The 22,271-nt window shown below is 35.3% G+C and overlaps 1 protein-coding gene across 6 annotated transcripts in view; it reads left to right on the forward strand.

Moving 5' to 3' along the window:
- The window catches only part of PDE1A (phosphodiesterase 1A), a gene marked incomplete at both ends in the record, with an annotated part of 346,535 nt that overhangs the window by 268,942 nt on the left and 55,322 nt on the right, over positions 1-22,271 (forward strand). For all 6 annotated transcript variants that reach the window (XM_082658758.1, XM_082658757.1, XM_082658754.1 and 3 more), the window contains 4 exons: positions 3,477-3,577; positions 11,541-11,666; positions 15,713-15,814; positions 15,929-16,049. In XM_082658758.1, the coding sequence (XP_082514884.1) occupies positions 3,477-3,577; positions 11,541-11,666; positions 15,713-15,814; positions 15,929-16,049 (450 nt within the window). The remainder of the gene's footprint in view (positions 1-3,476; positions 3,578-11,540; positions 11,667-15,712; positions 15,815-15,928; positions 16,050-22,271) is intronic.

The following is a 22,271-nucleotide window of genomic DNA, read 5'->3' on the forward strand; positions in this document are numbered from 1 at the left end:
TCTGACCTAAAATTCTCCCAGGCCTATACATATACACATATGCATTCTCTATCATACACACACACACACACACACACACACACACACACACACACACATTAAATAATTCAGATATGAAAATTACATCCTAAGTCTTAAAGCTTTGTTAGCTTCTCTACCTATCAGTATATTTAGTTAAATTATCTAGAAATTCTGCTTTTGAAATCTTAGAAGAATGTATTCAGCATATTACCACCCTGGAATAATGGAGGCTATTGTCATCCATAGAAGGAAGGAATATTGTGATCTGTGGAAAGAACAGAAATTTTGGAATCAGACAGATTTTAGTTTGAATTCCTGCTCTGCCACTTGAGAGCTATGTGACTTTTGGCAGGTTGATTCAATTCTTTAGGCTTCAGCTGTGTTATTTGCCAAATAAGATTTAAAACATTTACCTAGTAAATGGTAAATAGGGTGATTATAAAAATTAAATGAAACCATCTACCTAAAAAGTCCAGTTAATGTTAGTTCTTTCTCCTTTCTTTCCATCAACATTGTACATGCTATTAATGGAAGTCAATGTCTCTCTCTGGTATAATTTGAGGACTGAGCTTTTTACAGCAAGTCTACCTGAGCAATTCTCTAGGCAAAATGCAGTTTAGATGAAGCACAATGTCTACACTGCTCATGACTCTTCATTTTAACCCTTTATTTCTGCCTATTAAGAATCAGAAGAACTTAGGTTATGTACTGACCACTGTTCTAGTTGGGAAGAATGATATGATTCAGACTTATTCTCTCTGACTTGTCATCATGAGTAATTTACAAAATTCATGAATTTAAGCAACCATTTTCTGAGTTAGAATTCTCATTCAACACCAGTGTAAAATGAATTGTCAACTAAGGACATAAAAATCAGCCCCCAATTCTACTTTCACTAATATGAAATAGATGTATTTTTCAATTAAGTGTGAATGTTCAATGTTTCTCTCTTCCCAAACTAGTTTATAATGTAAACTTAATTGTTAAGACTATACTGTGGCAATAAGTAAGATGAATTGATGAAGGAAGTACTATTTATAGGAGGCAGAGATTAATGAGACTAAAAACAGGAAACATGTATAATCAATTTTGAAAGTTAGAAAGATAATAATTTTAAATACTTATGAGATAATCTATAATTAAAATTCAGCTCTTATTTCCTAATTTAATTATTTTTACAATTGCGCTTCATATTCTATATTATCGTAGTAGATATAGAATATTGCTTTTTAAAAATCACAGGTAAGTCTGTAAATCTTAAATATAACTAATAGGAAATACTTAAGAAAATAGGTGATTTTTTTTCTAATAACAATTTTCTTTATTAAAACAATGGATTTCTGGGGTTACAAAATCTGGTTTAACTTCAATTGCTATTCAGTTCATGGTGTTTAATTCCACAGTCTCAGTGGGGACATTGGAGGCTCAGTCCCAGTTCAGCCTCTAATATAGACCTTTAATGAGGTAATTTCCTTCCTTTTAATGACTCACAATTAAATGCACCTATAAACACAGTGCAGCTAGTTATATCAACTCTCCTTAGTTCTAAAAATTATTTCTGCTTCAGTCATCCAACTGTGAGGCATTTATTCTTGAATTGCAATCACTAAAGATATGTTAGCTCATTATTATTTTCCAGATTCAATACCTTAAACAATGTATTTAAAGTAATAAGTTCAGTAAAATGCCATTTATTCTGTATTTTACTGTATATTAAGACTTGTAATAGGCACAGCACATACATCAACTTTAAATTTCTTTTAAAGTCCACAGGGGAATGATCACTAATTTTATTTTCATGGAAACTGTGCCTGAGAGGGTAAATAGCTTATTTGCCTGAGGATTAACAAGGCTTAAAATCAGGATTCTCTGATTCCACAGTCTCTTTCCACTATTCCCAATTAACTCCTCCAAATGCAAAACTAGTGAAATTCAATTCAACAGACAAATGCCAAGTTCCTACTATGTGCCAAATACCATGATGGGTTATATGAAAGGAGCAAAGATGAATAAGACTGTGCCTTTAGCAATCATGAGACTCAACAGTGTCACCTCCACTGTTAGACCCATGGACCTACAGTGGCTTCCTGTTGCCTTTTATTCAAAATCTTAATTCATCAGCTCTAATCAAGGTAGCTTATCAATTCTTTCCCATACTCCACCTTCAATCTCACTTCACTTGACTCTCCAACACAATTGTACTATTAACAATTCAATTTCCGTACAGGCCTCTATAGTATCATTCCATATTTACTCTTTCTATTTAGAATCTCTCTGTTTCCAACCTTGCATTTAGCTACCAATCTTTGTCCATCCTTCTTCCAAGATCCACTGCCACCAAATAGGTGTCCTATCTGCCCTTCTATTCTGTGAGTTTTCATCAAGTATGCATGTACTTTATATTCTTCTGCTGCTTTGTGCAAGGTCTTTTTTTCAAGTGTATGGCATAAAACCACTAAGAGCAAGTTCCACATCACTTTGGATCCTCTATTCTTACCATCAAGTACCACCTACTTACAGCGCTCTCCAATAGAACTTTCTGTGGTGATGCAAATATTTTGTATCTGTACTGTTCTATAAGATAACCACTTGCCACTATTGAGCAGTTGAAATGTGGCTACTGCAACTGAAAAAGTGAACTTAATTTTACTTAATTTTATTTATTTTTAATTTAAATAGTCATATGTGATTATCATATTGAACAATGCAGTTAAAGTGTTATGCAAAATGTGAGTAATGAATAAACTATCAAATTACCTAAATGGACTTATAACAGTAGAGAAATTTTATTAAAACCATCCAATTGATAACAACAACAAAAAAATCAATGTATATGAAGCAGTGCTCTGGATTTTACGTGAAAGCATTTATTCTTTCATTGCTATTAAGTTTAATTGTATAGTCATAGAATATATGTATCATGAAGAACAAACTTGATAAATTCTTGGAATCTCTTCTAAATCTCTAAATATAAAAACTAAGTTCAGTTTCTCTAATGACCAAAGTGAATATTTTCAACTCACAGGTGGAAAATTTTCTAATAGTAGGGTCTTCTACAAAAGTTGTGCTAAAAGACATTTTAGTGTTGTATGAGTTATATGTTAAAAAATCACTAAACTGAAATGATTTCATGAGATCCCAAATTGGTAAGGCTGTAAATTCAAAATCCATTTAGAGTTCACCTTTTAAATCATAGAAAATTACTTCTTTTCCAATTAACAAGGAAAATTATAATGTCTGAATTTTTAACTTAACAAGCCATGAAACAATCATCAGCCTCATGAAGAATCCATTATGCACAACTAATGGAGGTAAAATAGGGAAAAAATTATTTAAAATTCATATAACAGTTTTATATATTGATTTATACTGTGTGCAATGAAAATATTTATTTTTTAGAAAGACAACATTGACTCTGCTTTTTGATATGATGGAATCTTTGTTTAATTTAATAGCACTGGCTCACTGAACTGGAAATTTTAGCAATGGTCTTTGCTGCTGCCATTCATGATTATGAGCATACGGGAACTACAAACAATTTTCATATTCAGACAAGGTAAGTTAGATAAAGGATTAACTTTTCTAAGTTAAAACTTGAAATTTATTTTTCTGAATATTACTTATTTTTAAGAGGATTTCAAAATAATAATGAAGATGTCTAATAAGAATGGATTTTAGCAAAATGCCTTAAGCTTGAAACACCTCAATCAGCAATTCTTATTTATCAAGAATCTTGCATTTTGGTGGCATATTTAGCAATTTACAGAACATAAAAATGTATAAGATAATTTTTCTTTGCCCAGAACTTGCACTAAACTATCACACAACTCAGACATTTATTCACTGGGACAAATCTTACAATATTATTGTTCACGGCCTCAGTCTGGTGTCATTATATATTTGAAAGTAATGAAGTTCCGCTTCTGAAAAAAAATCTAAAGATCAAAGAAATCTTATTTCCAGGTTAGCATGCAATATTAAATTTAAACTAATTAGAAAATTGGATTTTTAATTATGGTGATAATGGCAGTTATTAGAATCAAAATACCAGAGTAGAGGTGCATTAGTCTGTTACAAATATTACATAATACTACAGATTGGGTGGTTTAAATAACAGGCATTTTCTCACAGTTCTGAAGACTGGACATGCAAGATCAAAGTGTTAGCAAGTTTGGTTTCTTCTTAGGTCTCTCCCCTTGGCTTGCAGATGGCTGACTTCTTGCTGTGTCCTCACATGACCTTTTTTCTGTGCTTGAACATACCTCAGGGTCTCTTCCTCTTCTTATAAGACATCAGTCATATTGGATTAGGGCCCACCCTTTGACCTCTTTTAACATTAATTATCTCTTTAAAGGCCTTATCTCCAAATACGTCACATTCTAAGGTACTGGGGTTAGGACCATAAACATATAAATTTGGGGGAACACAATTCAGTCCATAATAGAAAGGGGCTCTAAGCTCTTTTTGGCTGAAAAGAGATTTCAGTACCCGGGAAACAGAATTTGGTTTAAGACCCATCAGGATCCAATTCACTTGTTTACATAGGATCCTGAATTTCTATGTCTTTCACTAGTCAGAGATGCTTAAGATGGAGATGTAAGTCGAGAGACTGGTTTCTTTCTGGAACTACTGTAGAGCTCTCTATTCTTGTTGAGGGAAAACTAAACCCAGTTATTTTTTGTTTGTTTGTTTTTTTAAATTAATAGACTTTATTCCTTAGAGTAGATTTAGGTTTACATAAAAATTGAACAGAAAGTACAGAGTTTCCACATACTCCTTCCCCAACCCCACATTTTCACCTAGTGCTAACATCTTACATCAGGTGTGGTACATTTGTTACAATCGATAAACCAATATTGATACATTATTATTAGCTAAAATCTATAGCCTGCATTTTGGTTTGCTGTTTGTGTTATACATTTTATGGGCTTTACAAATGTATAATGCCATGTATCCACCATTATAGTATCATCCACAATAGTTTCACTGCCCTAAAAAGTCCCCTGAGCTTCATCTTTTCATTCCTCCCTCCCTCCTTCCCCCTTTACCCATGGCAATCACTGATCTTAAGATCTCTAGTTTTGCCTTTTCCAAAATGTCATGTATTCGAAATCATGCAGTATGAAGCCTTTTCAAACTGGCTTCTTCCACTTAACAATATGCATTTAAGGTTCCTCTATGTCTTTTCATGACTTGATAGCTCATTTCTTTTTACTGCTGAATAATATTCCATTGCATGGATGTACCAGAGTTCACGTATTCTACTATTGAAGGATGTCTTGGTTTCCTCCAAATTTTGGCATTTATGAAAAAGCTGCCATAAATGTTCATGTGCAGGTTTTTGTGTGGTCTGTTCATTTGTATTTTAAGAGCAATATTTCTAAAAATTGATTTTCCAGCTATAGGAATTTGTTGTTTTGATGTGGGGAGCATGGAACATTTTATTAAAATACTGAACATTTTAGGGCTTCCCTGGTGGCGCAGTGGTTGAGGGTCTGCCTGCCGATGCAGGGGACGCAGGTTCATGCCCCGGTCCGGGATGATCCCACATGCCGTGGAGCAGCTGGGCCCATGAGCCATGGCCGCTGAGCCTGCGCGTCCGGAGCCTTTGCTCTGCAACAGGAGAGGCCACATTAGTGAGAGGCCCGCGTACTGCAAAAAACAAACAAAAAAACAAATACTGAACATTTTAGAGCTTCAAGGGATCCTACGGTGACTGAGGTCCACATTATAGATCATCTGGTCTAAGCCTCACAGTCTAAGAAAAGAAAACAAAGATCTTAATAGGTGAAATTACCTAACTATATGCACATAGTCAGCTGATGGCAATAGCAGGGTTGAGAAGCTGAGATGAGGGACACTTACTCTCAATCCAGTCTATTTACATAACTCTGCTCCCATGGGCAGAGACAGACATATAACAGTCAATCTTTTACAGTCTTAAATGGATGGACTTGAAAATTATGGCCCCTTGACAGAGACAGAGGGAGAGTTGAAATTCAAACAATGAAATGTTGGGGAAAGCATTCTTTCTATCCCTAGAGTCTCCCAGATTGACAGAGCATAAAGTGAAAAGGAAGACCTTGAAGTCTGGTTGTACAGCAGGGATGTTATTAACCTACACTTTTGTAGAGTATAGAGATATCCTGTTTTCATTTGTGTTAAACATCAAAGGAAAGGTAAACTATGCAGATCATTTTTGCTTAGCAAAGGCTCTTCTATATCCACCAAATTCATAATAAGTGGGATTTTAATTAAAAACAGCTCATTACTGAGCCGGGCCCAGTGTAGGACCACAGTTTTAGGAATTGGAGAAGGGAGCAAGTGATTTGCTTCCAATAAATATTTCTTGCTCTTTCTATTTTGAAAAGTAAAGGCAATGGACTGACCTCCAGCAGCAATATTAAATTATCACTTCTAGATTTCTCCTTTTACCATTGATTTACAACTGGATGAAGAGTCCTAATGTACTTATACTTTAGACTGCAGAGAAGGAAAAGGAGATGGAGAAAAGAAGGAGGAGAAAGAGCAGAGAGAGTAGGAGGATGAAGAAGAACACACTTTTTACCATTTTATATTAAGAAGCTCTGTATAAACACTGGGAAAGGTCTATTATTTTACTTATTTTCTTATATATTGTCTATCAGGATCAATTATTTAATAGATTAATTCTACAAGAACTTGAACATTTTATGAAAAAAAAAGTTGTAATGATCACAAATGCAACAATATGGTGTGCTTTTTGAAATTATTGGCTTCACATTTTGTCCAAGTATATATTGGTTTTATGTTACTGATATCAATAATTCTATCGTATTTTATATTATTCATTGTTACTTGGATTTAGAGTTGCTTTTCTAATATGGAAACCTACGTACTAGATAATGAAAAATGACTGAAAAATAATTTAAAACATAGTGCAAGGCTAGATTTGAGTTCAATACAGACATTATAATTCATACAATCCTTGAAAGTGTAAATAAATAGAAATAATTTCCTCTTTGTGAAAAGAAAATGCCAAGCTACATGTAACCATGGACACTGGGTATTGCTTAGAATCTTGTTCTTTCCATAGCAGTCAAAGATTATCTCAAGCATTAAGACCATTCTGTATTCTCAGCGTCCTTTTGGATTTATGAGACAAAATCACACATAATTTGCTACAATTAAATCTGGTTAAAAAATACATCTTTGCTTGTTGCTGAGAGAAAGAAATAGTGATACTTAGATCCACATCATGCAATAACCCTGGCAAAACTGCCATGGCTAGATTTGAGATTGTATGATACAAAATATGTGATTTGCAAATCACAGTTTTCCCCATGATCTCAGCAAATTTCTGGAGATACTTGGACAAGATCTATTTAATTTTCTCTCCAACAAGGATTGCATGTATGCTCTCCTAGTTCAGTTTTCTGTGTATCGAGCTATGATTATTGCTAATAAAATTTTTAGGCCAAGGCTGGGATGATTAAAAGAAAGTCTATTTTGGGGTTATATGCTATTAGCTAACTACACATGTTATTCTACTTTTATGATAGTGCTAGGAACAAAAGAGGAAGTAATTATTCCACTGCCTAATAGGTCATTTCCCCTATATTGGATTAATAATCAAGCTTGGTTTATCCACCAGACTATTAGATACAGATCTCAAATAGGTTGCTTGCTACAGAAACCAGATTTCTTAGTTCTTTCTTATATTTGTCATTGTCTACTCTTTGGTAAACTTTCAGTGCTAAGGTCAGTGCTAGATCACTACCCACTGAAAAGCCTGAAATAGTCTTAGTGAGACATTTTTAGTGCTGACAGAATATGTGTCTACAGGAGAAAAGAAAGGTGAGAGGAGTGTGTTGTGTGTTGGTGTAAGTGGTAGCAAAATTGTTACAGGTTTCACCTTGACTTTCCTTTGGTGCTATTTTTACTGCCTACCTACAAGTTGCCAACTTATTTGCATGGGACACTGCACTGAACATAGTAGCTCTGCTTCCATTCCACACTTGCAAAATGATCTGGCAACTTAAGGGGATAGAGGAAGAAGAAGCAAGGGCTGAATTATACAGATTTGAGAACACTTGGAATATTTCACACTTTATGCTAGAATACCAATTTCAATAGTGCAACTTAAGTACTTTATTTGATGATCAAACGATATAAAAATACAAACAGGTGAGAAATAAAAGCCTTCCCTTAATGAATTCATCATTTTAAAATATAATGCCCATTATAAATTGGTGGTGAAACATACATTTTAAGTTTTGTTTTACAAAATGGTTTTCCCAGTTTAACGGTAGAGGACCTATAATACTCAAATCGAATTACAGCATTATAAGAGAAAAAAATAGAATCATAAATAGACCAAATGATTTTTAACATCCCCTCTGCCTTCTACCCAAAGTAAATTTAGTCCAAGGGAGTAAGGGTGGTAATCAACTATATAGAATAGGTACAAAAGGATTGGTTCTTTCAGTGATTAAATGAGGATGTTAGGTGAGTTTTTTCTCTCTCTCTGTGTCATATGCAGGCATCTGGATTGCAAATTGAAAGGAAAGGGCATAAATACATTTAAATTATGATAATACAAGGAGACTAAGCACATGACCAAGTGGGATTTATGCCTAGGTTTGACATTAAAAATTCAATTGAGGTAACGCGTCATATCAATAGGCTAAAGGAAAAAACACACAATCATATCAAGGCTAAAGAAAAAAACACACAATCATATCAAGATACAGAAAAAACACTTACCGTAATCCAATAGCTATTCATGATAAAAATATTCAGTGAATTAGGAATAGAGGGAAACTTCCTCAACCTGACAAAGCATATCACAAAAAACCTACAGTTAACATCATACTTAACAGTGAGAAACTCGAAGCTTTCCCACTAAGATCAGGAATAAGGCAAAGATGTCCCCCCCTCTCTACTGCTTTTCAATATCATATTATACAGGTTGGGAAGGAAGACAAAACTGTCTTTGTTCATAGATGACATAATGGTCTATGTAGAAAATCCAAAAACTTAACAAAAATACTTCTAGAACTAATAAGCAATTATAGCAAATAGCAAATTTTCATGATACAAGGTTAAAACTCAGTCACTCTCATATATACTGGCAATGAGCAAGTGGAATTTGAAGTCAAAATTTAATAAAAATTTTATTTAAAAAATTTAAAACTAAAATTCAGTAATGTAAAATATCATTTACATTAGCATCCAAAAATTGAAATACTTGGGTATAAATCTAACAAAATGTACAAGATGTATATAAGGCAAACTACAAAACTCTGATGAAAGAATTCAAAGAACTATATAAATGAAGAGATATTCCATGTTCATGGATAGGAAAACTCAATGTTGTCAAGAAGTCAGTTCTTCTCAACTTGATCTATTGACTTAATGCAATCCCAATAAAAATACCAGCAAGTTATTTTGTGTATATCAGCAAGCAGATTTAATGTGTATATGGAGAGGCAAAAAGACCCAGAACAGCCAACTCAACATTGAAGGAGAGAACAAAGCTGGAGAATTGACACAATCCAACTTCTAGACTTACTATAAGTCTACAGTAAACAAGACAGTATGGTAATGGCAAAAGAACAGACAAATAGATCAATGGGGCAGAATACAGAGCTCAGGAATGCACTTACATAAATACATTCAACTGATCTTTAACAAATGAGCAAATGCCATACAATGGAGCAAAGATAGTCTCTTCAACAAATGGTGCTGGAACAACTAGACATCCACATGCAAAAAAATGAATCTGGACACAAACCTTACACTCTTCATAAAAATTAACTCAAAATGTATGATAGGGCTTCCCTGGTGGCGCAGTGGTTGAGAGTCCACCTGCCGATGCAGGGGACACGGGTTCGTGCCCCGGTCTGGGAAGATCCCACATGCCGCGGAGCGGCTGGGCCCGTGAGCCATGGCCGCTGAGCCTGCACGTCCGGAGCCTGTGCTCCACAGTGGGAGAGGCCACAACAGTGAGAGGCCCGCGTACTGCAAAAAAAAAAAAAAAAAAAAAAGTATGCTAGACCTAAATGTAAAATGCAAAACTCTAAAACTTCTAGAAGGTAACATAGGAGAAAATCTAGATGATCTTAGGCGTGGCAATGACTTTTTCAATACGACACTAAGGCACAATTCTTGAAAGAAATAACTGATAAACTGGACCTCATTAAAATTAAAAATTTATGCTTTATGAAAGACAATATCAAGAGAATTACAAGATAACCAGAGTAGGAGAAAATATTTGCAAAAGATACATCTGATAAAGGACTATTGTGCAAAATATATAAAGAAGCCTTAACACTCAACAATAAGAAAATAAAGAACCTGATTTAAAAATGGTCCTTAACAGATACCTCACCAAAGAAGATACACAGATGGCAAATTAGCTTATGCAAAGATGCTCCATATTATATGTCATCAGGGAAATGCAAATTAAACGAGATATCACTACACACCTTTTAGAAAGGCCAAAATCCAGAACATTGACAACACCAAACACTAGTAAGGATGTAGATCAATAGGAACTCTCGTGCATTGCTGATGAGAATGCAAAATGGTACAGCCGTATTGGAAGACAGTTTGGTGGTTTCTTAAAAAACTAAGCATGCTCTTACCATGTGAGCCAGCAATCACTCTCCTTGGTATTTACCCAACAGAGCTGAAAACTTATGTCCACATGAAAACCTGCACAGAGGTGTTAATAGCAGCTTTATTCATAATTGCCAAAACTTAAAAGCAACCAAGATGTCGTTCAGTAGGTGAGTGGATAAATAAACTGTGATACATCCAGATAATGTAATGTTATTTAGTGCTCAAAAGAATTGAGCTATCAAGCCATGAAAAGATATAAAGGTAGCTCACATGCATACTAAAAGGTTCAAGAACTCAATCTGAAAAGGCTACGTACTGTATGAGTCCAACCATATGACATTCTGGAAATGGCAAAACTGTGAAAACAATAAAAAGATCAGGAGTTGCCAAGGGTTCAGGGGATGGGAAGGGAAGGATGAATTGGCAGATCACAAAGGATTTCTAGGGCAGGGAAAATACTCTGTATGATACAACAATGGTAGATGTATGTCGTTATACATTTGTCCAAACCCATAGAATGTACACCACTAAGAGTAAACCCTTAATGTAAACTATGGACTCTGGGTGATAATGATGTTCAATGTAGATTCATCAATTTCAACAAGTGTACCACTGTGATTGGGGATGTTAATAATGGGGGAGGCTATGCATGTGTGGGGACCAGGGGGTATATGGTGAATCTCTGTACTTTCTGCTCAATTTTGTTGTGAACCTAAAACTGCTCTAAAAAATAAATGCTAATTTTTAAAAATTATCATATAGTAAAAAAGAAAGGAAACTAAGTACTTCCATAAGTCTAGGTGTTTAATTATAGGATTTTTACGGATGATATTGTGTCTTATGACTTGAGTAGTTTTCAAAGACACTCATGAGGTCTAAAATCCTCTACTTGGCATTTTGTTTTTAATTCTTAGGTCAGATGTTGCCATTTTGTATAATGATCGCTCCGTCCTTGAAAATCACCATGTGAGTGCAGCGTATCGACTTATGCAAGAAGAAGAAATGAATGTCCTGGTAAATTTATCCAAAGATGACTGGAGGTGAGTTTCAGAGGAAACCTAGAGGAAATTTAATGTTAGGGAAAAAGGTAAGTGATGTAAACTGAAGAAAACAGATGAAAGTCAACAATCCTTTACTCACAAAACAAACTCAGTTCCCTTTGACTGGATGATTCTGAGAATGATTAGTGCCTAGAAGACGGTTCAGGAGCCAGGCTCTGTTACATGGAGCTGAACTATTTCAAGGCCAATTCAACATCTATATGCATCATAGCCAATCCATAAGATTATGTACCACATAAGAAAAACCTTAAGATACATAACTACATACTCCCAGGAATGGAGCTCTACTCAGCTGTACCAATATGTGGTCCTACATGAATTCAAAATTTTAGCATCACACTGATCCCTTCATATATTACTTTTCTATATGTGTTTAGCTTCTCTAAAAATCAAAGAACTCACTATTTGGGGAAAAAGTTATGAATATAACATACTAAAATGACCTAGATGCAAAGGGTAATCTTACATGTTTCTCCAAGGCATCTGTCTTCTTAAAAAGAAAAAAAAAATTACATGAAATGGTATTGCTTATTGCCATGCAGGGAAAAATAACAAGATGCACCCCTACTGCTCAGCATAACATTCCCTCCTTTCTTCTTGATCCTCAGGTCATCATCATCCCCTTCATTTGACTATAGGCTTGCCAGATGTAACAAATAAAAATACAGGACATCCAGTTAAATATAAATTTCAGATAAACGTAGACATTTTTTAGTGTAAGTATATTCCTAATTTTCTGTGGGACCTACTTACATTAAAAAAAAAAAAAAAGGAAGCCTTTATCTTTAACTAAGGTCTTGTTAAAAGTCAGTTAATGGCCTGAAAAAATTCCTATTCAAATTCAAATGTCAAAGTGTTCTTTAGGTTTGTTTCTGTTTTTGTGTTTTTCTTTAAATCAAGGTGAAAAGAAATGTCCAAAGAAGTAACCTGGAATTAAGATCTGCCTTAAAATACATAAATAAAAGTTTAATTCAGAGTTTAAAACAAGCCCTAATTTCCCATGGTTACTTCTCCAAATATTAAAACTTCCTGGATTTTCAAGGCTGGAAAAAATATGGGCTCACTTTTGCAACTGTAGAAAAAGCTCTGAAGTTAGGGGAAGGAGGCAATTCAGGCCTCTCATTTTATGCCACAGGAAACAATAGCACAGTTGGGTCACCAGCCTAGGAAGGCCAGGATCTAATTGTGAAGCCACCACTGCTGGGTATGGGGAAAACAGAAGGGCAAAGGTAGAAGCAGGGACACAGTGCAGAGGTGTTTCCTAAGGTCCGAGAGATTGACTGTTTATATCTAGAGTATTAATTTATTTCTTCATCAGTGATTATCATTCCCAGAGGTAACATTTGTATTATTAATTTTATTATTCCTTTGAATTAACGTTTTTCTTCTCAAAGTTATTCTGTTGCTATTTCAGTGTGACTTTTTTCTATTACACTTTGTTCTTTAACATCTTTATTATTTATTCTCATAATTTACTCCTCTAATATTTTATATTTTTGTACACTAGCTAAGAAGTTACTGTACAAAACATCCTAATTGAGTGTTTTTATAGAATTTTTCTTTTCAGCCGCTCCACAAGGCTTGCAGGATCTTAGTTCCCCAGCCAGGGGTAGAACCCGTGGCCCCAGCAATGAGAGCACCAAGTCCTAACCACTGGACTGCCAGGGAATTCCCAATTTTTTTTAACACATACTATAATATCACATGATTTATGATTTGATTTATCATATGATTTAACACTGTTTCCAAAAAGCTGTAAAAGATTTATTTAATAGTATAAACTTGATACTATTTTACCAAGAATTAAAATATGGATAGCGGGACTTCCCTGGTGGCTCAGTGATTAAGATTCTGCCTGCCAATTCAGGAGACAGGGGTTCAAGCCCAGGTCTGGGAAGATCCCACATGCGGCGGAACAACTAAGCCCGTGTGCCACAACTACTGAGCCCACGTGCCGCAACTACTGAAGCCCGCGCGTCTAGAGCCCATGCTCCACAACAAGAAAAGCCATGGCAATGAGAAGCCCGCACACTGCAACGAAGAGTAACCCCCGCTCACTGCAACTAGAGAAAGCCCACACGCAGCGACGAAGACCCAACACAGCCAAAAATAAATAAATAAATAAATTAAAATAAATAAATAAATAAATAAAATATGGGTAGCTAGCTTTTTAAGGGTTTGTAGGTTTTCTGTTTGCAAATCTAGTTTTTAAAGTAACTTTAGTAACTATAAATGCAGTAATTTTTAAATTTTGGCAAGAAAAATGTATAAATAAAGTAACATTTCCTTTGTGTACTAGTTTGCCTATTGATATTAGTTGATTATTGACAATATCTAACATTTATTGATTACTGTTAAAAAACAAAGTTCAACTGAGTAAATTTTAAAAATCTTATTGGCTTTATTCAACCCAATTCATGAATTGGGCAGCATCCCATCTAGCAAATGAAAAGGAGCTCCAAATAACTGTACAAAATGGCAGACTTTTATAAGCAGAAAGAGGAAGACAAGGAAGTTATTCTATCAAGGAGCTGATTATTTCAGGCAAATACACCTTCCTTTGGGGGATGACAGGGGTCTGTCACATGGATTACCTCACTAGTGCTGACCAGGTAATTCCACATTGATTGGTTTAAGTTTCCAATGCTGGGGGAGGTATTAAGTCTTGTTTGGTGATGTGGGCTTAGCACAAGGACTCCATTTTGGGTCTGTTGTCTCTTTTTTAACATCACATCTGCAAAGTACAAAGTATTTATTAAATTTTATAGATTTCATAAAACTTTTGTCTCATTTTTCCTAGTTAACATGAATATTTTGGTACAGTTGGTATTGTAACATGGGTATCTCGTAATTTAGAAGAAAAAATGTAATTGAGAATAAGTATTAACTATCTTGGATAGCTTCCATTCCCTTAATATTTGGGTAAAAGAATTCTAAGCAAGCTATACAATATCATGAACAGTAATCAGAGTATTGTTTTCTTATTGCTCCTATCTAAAAATCCAACTGAATTGAGCACCCATAATTTTCAGCAAGAATCTCCAGTATGTGGTTGTTCTGAAAAACAAATCATTCAATCATACCATCTTTAGGTAAAATATCTTTGACACAAGATCATAATTCAAGTTTAGCATACACCTGTAATTTAGCTTATTCTACTGGCCACAGAATGAAATAAAATATCATTTCCAGTATAAGCGACTTTTTTACCTATCTGTACTGAGCAAGCAATGAATTGTAGAACATGCAAGCCTTTACTGGCATTACTCATCTCCTGCTTACTGTGAGAATGAGTTATTCATTCATAGACTTTGTGATATGTTCACCGTATTTGCAGTGTCTTGGTTAAAATTTTAACAGTACCAGTAGCTCTGTCTATGATATGTAGGATCGAGTTCCCCAGGGCTTAAACAGAGAATTCCCACTCACTTATAGCCTTGGTTTCTCTGGAGTCCTCATGATGGAAGCTCGGTACAGTGGAGTGATCCAAGTGTCAGCTTTGCTAGTGGGAACTCTTGGGGGTGAATCTTATCTCTGCTATGTACTAGCTGTGTGACTCAGCAAACAACTCAATCCCCTCTGGTGGGAAATAGTAGTACCCCCTCACATAAAAGCACCTAGAACACTGCCTTCATTGAAGAAATACTGAATAAATGGTGGTGGTTTTCTTAATTACAAATTCTGCCTTTAGAATAGTTTTTTCTTTAAAATTAGTTAGGATTCTTTCTGATATTATTATTTCTAAAAATAATATTTAGAAATTATGAGTGGGGGAGGGATGTAGGTGTGGGAGGGAAAGCATCCAGTTCTTTAAAAGGAGATGTTGCCCAGCATCATTCACAAATCACTCTCCTGGCAACATCCTAAAGCCAAACTTTTGTAAGCTCTTTTACATTTAAAATGTAGCATCTTTTGTGCTCATACCATTAGAAAAAAATAAAATGTAATTCGCAATATTAAGGAAATATTTCACTTGAGAACAAAAAGGGACCAAACAAACCTTTCTGCTTTTGATGACTCCACAGGGATCTTCGGAACCTAGTGATTGAAATGGTTTTGTCTACAGACATGTCGGGTCACTTCCAGCAAATTAAAAATATAAGAAACAGTTTGCAGCAGCCTGAAGGGTAGGTGTTTTTTTGTTTTTTTTTTTCATGTTAAAGGTATGTGGGCTTGGACTCAGAGGAGACTGTAATTGGTTACTTTGTTCTGATAATTTGAGCATGTCCTTGTTTTGACAGGCTTGACAAAGCCAAAACCATGTCCCTGATCCTCCATGCAGCAGACATCAGTCACCCAGCCAAATCCTGGCAGCTGCACCACCGATGGACCATGGCCCTGATGGAGGAGTTTTTCCTACAGGTGCCTCTTTCATGTTCTGTGTCTATGCAAATGTTTTTGGAAATAGTGACTGTGCATATCGACGTACATCTTCTCTGTAAAGAATCCAGGCCTTGTGACTTGCTATTACCAACTTGGCCACAACACATTCTTGGGACTTCAGGCAGAATTTATTAATCTTTCAAATGAATGTATTAAATAATCCTATGTAGTATAATACACGTTTTAAAGAGGGTCAAGTCTTGGATCTCAGATGCCAATCTCAAGAGAGAAAGAAATTAATAAATGAGTCGCTATCTGCTGTTAAAAGGTAAAATGCTAGGGTTAGGTTTAGGGTTAGGGTTTGCAGAGGCAGCAAATAGCTTTCATCATAAAAAGAGAAAGGGAGGATTTATAACACTTCTGCATACATCTTGCTGGTTAGAATTTAGTTATACATGTATAGTTGCAAGGATGGCTGAGAAATATAGCTTTTAGCTGGGTGAACATGTACCTAACTGCAAAAATCTATTGTATGTGAAAAAGCAAGCCTGGATATTGTTGACAAAAAATTAATCAATAGCCAATCTAAGAAAGAAATGGAAAATTTTATTTGAGCCAAAATAAAGATTATAACCTGGGAGACAGTCTCTCAGAGAGTTCTGAGAACTGTTCTGAAGAGGTAAAGGGGGAGGCCAGTATATATGTGATTTCGGCAAAAGGGGTGCATGCAATCAAGTACGCATCTCAGTAGAAGGTTGCTGCTAGTCACAAGGAACAGACATTTTAGTTAATGGTTTTAGTGCTTTTCTAAGTATGGGAAGATGCAAGAATCCAAGTTCACAAGAAATTTCTCCTGAAAATATCTAACTATCTGAAGGCCAGTTCTGTCAGTTTCCCCCCAGCACAAAGCACCACATCCTGATCTTCACCCTGAATTCCTTTCAGGGTGTATTGTAAGTCAGCAACTTCAGTGCCTGATGACTTGATTATTGTAGGACTGGATGGCGGGCAACATTCTTTATTTTACAATCTCTCACCTTTAGGTCTTAATTTCGACCAAGATTTGGGAGGCATTTCATGACCAATTTGTTCCATGGCGCTAGGAAAACTCATTCCCAGGTTGGGCAAGAATTTCGTTGTTAGGCCACTCAGTGTACTATTACTGGACTAAACCCTGTTAACAGTGGCCAGAAACTTCTGGAACGCCTGTCCTACTAGTCTCTTATGGTTCAGGAAATGGTTCCCTCTTGTTGCTTCTTCCCATATCTAGAGTTACACTATTGTAATCATTGATCTTATAGAACTGTATATTTGGTCAATTGTTTCAAGTCGCCTAATCATCATTAATTTTATCACAGTCACACATTTAGTAATGCAAGAAACAATAATCTTGTAAAATAGGCAGAATACAAGTACTAAGGTCATAGTGAGTACTTAAGTTAAAAACTTCCATTAGGTGTGACCCAGTATCTCTCCAGGTCATCTGACCAGTCTGCTTTGCACCAATCGCTATCTTTAAGGGAAATGATGCATTGGCATTGTACATAAAGTGCACCAAAGATGTCTGCACATACGAGGTGAGCAGTGGGTCATCTTGACCCCTTACAAGATTGCAAAAAGCAATGTTAATTTCTAAGGAGTTATATGGCTGGTGCCAGAAGGAAAAGAATTGATCTTTATGATTGAGCAGGTATTTCTGCCATTGGGGAGGTTTGGTTAATGCATAATGCAGATGCACAATGGACACTAGAGGGGCGGGAAGAGGCCCAGATGGGCAGAGCAAAAAATATGTTTAAATTTTTCTTGTCTTGCCTTAAAATGTGAATTTTTATTTCATCAATATGTAGAATGACCAGTGTTCTCTACAACAAGTATATGTTTTTTTTCTCTATGGTGTCCTTACTCTGTTTCTACTCCCACTGGGGTACTACAGTAAAATAAGCCAAGTAACTCAGGAAAGTGCTCTACTTACAATTATAGTTTTATTATAAAGAATACAACTCAGGAACAGCCAAATGAAGAAGTGCATAGGCCAAGGTCTGGAAGGGTCCCAGATATGAATCTTCCACGCTCTCTCCCTGTGGAGTCAGGGTGTGTCACCTTCCTGACACATCAATGTGTTCACCAACTAAAACGTGCCACTGAGTTTTGGTGTCAGGAGTGTTTATGGGGATTCATTACATAGGCATGACTGATTAAATCATTGCCCATGTGATTGAACTCAACTTCCAGCCCTCCTTTCCTCCCAGATGACGCTGCCCCAATATTCCAACCCTCTAATCATGTGATTGGTCTCTCTGGTGAGCAGCCCTATCCTGAAGCAATCTAAGGGGTCTTATGCCATGAGTCACATAATTAGCATAACAAAGAGTCTCCTATCACTCAGGAAATTTCATGGGTTTTTGAACCTTTGTGCCAGGAACCAGGAACAAAGATCAGATACATTATTTATGATGCCACAGTCCTGTTTAGAGAAGCTCTTTTTTAACTTCTGTATTTTCAGATTATTTGATTTCTCAACATTGTTCTTTATTTGTAATCTTTATTTTTTAATGTTTCACTTATTCTGAAAACATAAAGACCAAATACATTACTGTAGTTAGATGACTATGGTTTTTGTCTCCTATTGTCAATAGGTATATGGTTTCACTTTGAAATAGCGTTGCATAGTCCTAGATAAAGTTACTAAGTAACATGTTCGAAATTCAAATATTTTTACATTAAAAATGTCTTTAGGGCTTCCCTGGTGGCGCAGTGGTTAAGAGTCCGCCTGCCGATGCAGGGGACACGGGTTCGTTCCCCGGTCTGGGAGGATCCCACATGCCGCGGAGCGGCTAGGCCCGTGAGCCATGGCTGCTGAGCCTGCGCGTCCGGAGCCTGTGCTCCGCAACGGGAGAGGCCACAGCAGTGAGAGGCCTGCATACCGCAAAAAAAAAAAAAAAAGTCTTTAAAAAATACTTTAATACATTTTGTGCTTAAAAATAAAAAACCAAATGTTAAAATCTGTTCAATTCTAAAGGCAAGCTGCATGCTATGGCCAATTAAAAATTATAATTTTAGTTACTCAACGAATCATCAGACAATGGTAAATATAAAATAGACTTAGAGAGCTTTAATAACAACATTCTCACATTAGAGATGAAAAAAACAGAACCAGGAAAAGATAAAATGACTTTTCTTGGGTTAAGAAGAAATATTAAAATATTTTTCATTGAATGACCATGAAAACACAACATATGAAAATTTGTGGGATGCAGCTGAAGCAATGCTAAGAGAAAATTTTATAGCTTTAGATGCTTATATTAGAAGAATGTATAAATCAATTATCTATGTTTCTACCTTACTAAGTAAGCTAAGAAAAGTTAAGAAAATTAAACCAAAATAAGTTGATGGAAGGACATAATAAATATAAAAGCAGAAATCGATGAAATAGAACAAGACAAACAATAGCAAAAATTAACAAAAGCAACAGTTGTTTCTCTGAAAAAAATAAAATAAAATTACTAGCAGGATCAAAAAGAGAAAAAAACAGCATAAATTGTAAAGGAAAGAAGAGATATCGTTACAGATCTATATATATCAAAAGGATAAAGAATGTTATACACAATATAAATTTAATGACTCAGATGAAATTACCAAATTAGTTGAAAGATACAAATTACCAAAACAGACACAAGAAAAAAACTGTAATCTGAATATCCATATATCTGTTTTTAAACACTGTAGTTTAAACTCTTCCTGTGAAGAAAATTCCAGGCTTAAATGGCTTCAGTTTTTAATTTTCATTTCAATTCTTAATTCTCAGTTCAGCTGAGAGAGGGTGAATTCTCTCAAACTTTTCAGGAAAAAATAATGCCAGTCTTACACAAATTCTTTCATGACATGGAGGAAGAGGGAAAATTGTCAATATAACCCCTGACAAAAGCTAACAAAGCCTTTGCAAGTAAGAAAATTGTACACCCATATCTGTCATGAACCTAGATGTACAATTCCTTAAAATATTAGCAAATCCAACTCAGCAATATAGTAAAAGGGTACACATCATGACCTCCATTGACTTACTACTCAAAAATCATTTAGGTACTCTACCATATTAAGAGGAAAAAAGTGGGGGGGGGAATCCTATTATCATCTCAATACTTGCAGAAAAAGCATTTGACAAAATTCAAAAGACATTTATTATAAAAACTTTCAGCAAACTAGAAATAGGAGACCTCTCTCAACCTGGCAAAAGGTGCCTATAGTTAACAATACTTCATGGTGAAATATTGAACACTTTCATTCTAAGATTTGGATGTCTACTCTTACCACTTCCATTCAACATTGCATTTGAAATTCTAGGTAGTGCAATAAGGTAATAAAAGGAAATAAAGAATAGATTGGATAAAAATAAATAAAACTGTCTTATTTCCAGAAACATGAGCATCTACATAGAAAATCTTAAAGAATCTGTTAAAAGCTACTTGGACTGATAAATGAGTTTATCAGGGTTGTTGAATCAATTGTATTTCTGTATGCTAGCAGCAAAATATTTGAAAATGAAAATTTAAAAACAATATTATTTATAATAGCATAAAAATAGTAAACTATATGGGAATATATTAATTAAATGCATATAAAACCTTGATACAGAAAAGCACAGAATATTGTTGAGAAAAAAATTTTAAAGATCTATATAAATGGAGAGATATACTATGTTAATGGATTGAAAGATCTAATATTGCCAAGATGTCAATTCTTCCAAAATTGTTTAATATATTTAACATAATTCTTATTAAATATTACAATAGTCTTCTTTATAGAAGCTGAAAGAAAAGCTGATCCTAAAATCTCCATGGAAAAGAATCTAAAATCGCCAAAATAATTTTGAAAATGACTAAGAGTTGAAGGACTTACACTTCCTTATTACACAACTTGGTATAAAGCTATAGTAATCAAGTCAGTGTGTTACTGACATAGGGACAGACAAATAGGCAATAAAATAGAATAGTGATTCCAGAAATAGTTCCATACTTAGACAATCATTTGATTTTCTACAAAATCACCAAAACAGCTAAATGGGGAAAGGGAAGTCCACAAATAGCAGTGGAACAACACATTATATGTATGGAAGAAAAGGAACCTGCCTGTCCTCTACCTGTACCATGTATAAAAATTAAATTCAAGATTAACCACAGGCTTAACACAAAACTATAACGTTTCTACAGGAAAACTCAAGAGAATGTCTCTCTAATCTTAGGGGTAAGCAAATATTTCTTAGTGAAGACACATATAGCACTACCTATAAAAGAAGAAATTTGTAAAGTGGACAAAAGCAAAATTCAAAACTTCTGCTCTTCCAAAGATACTATTAAGAAAAGGCAAGCCATAGACAGAGAGAAAATATTTGTACTACAGATATCTGGCTACAGGCTTGTACCAGATTGCATAAAGAATTGCTACAAATCAGTACTAAAAAGAAAAGCAGCCTAATTTGATCAGACACCTCATAAAAGAAAACACACAAATGGGTAGTAAGTACGTAGAAGTATGTTCATTTTCATTACTTATCAAAGAATTGCAAATTCAAAGCACAATGAGATACCACTACGCCCTCACCAGAATGGCTAAAATTAAAAGGACTGACAATATTAAGTGTTACTGAGGATGTGGAGCCACTGGAAGTCTCAGGCATTGATGGTGGGAGTATAAATCATTACAATCCATCTGGAAAACTACTGGTTGACATCTATTAAAGTTAAACTTAATATCGCCTATGACCCAGCATGTCCACCCATAGGTGTATAACCTACATAAATTAATGCTTATGCTCACCAAATGTCTTATGTAGGAGTAGTTGTAATGGTATTACTTATGATAGCCCGATATTAGAAAAAGTCCAAATGTGCATCAAAAATAGTAATGCATAAGTAAATCATAGTATAGTCATACAAAAGAATGTCATACAATAAGAAATGGACCAATAATATGAACCACAGTGAACCTCAAAAAAATGGATACTATAGGGCTTCCCTGGTGGCCCAGTGGTTGAGAGTCCACCTGCCAATGCAGGGGACAGGGGTTCGTGCCCCGGTCTGGGAAGATCCCACATGCGGAGTGGCTGAGCCCGTGAGCCATGGCCGCTGAGCCTGCGCGTCCGGAGCCTGTGCTCCGCAACGGGAGAGGCCACAACAGTGAGAGGCCCACATACCGAAAAAAAAAAAAAAAAAAAAGGATACTATATGATTCCCTTTATATGAAGTTCAAAAACTGGCAAAATTA

This window comes from Grampus griseus (genome assembly GCF_964374135.1).
Source record: "Grampus griseus genome assembly, chromosome: 7".
Classification (NCBI taxonomy): domain Eukaryota; kingdom Metazoa; phylum Chordata; class Mammalia; order Artiodactyla; family Delphinidae; genus Grampus; species Grampus griseus.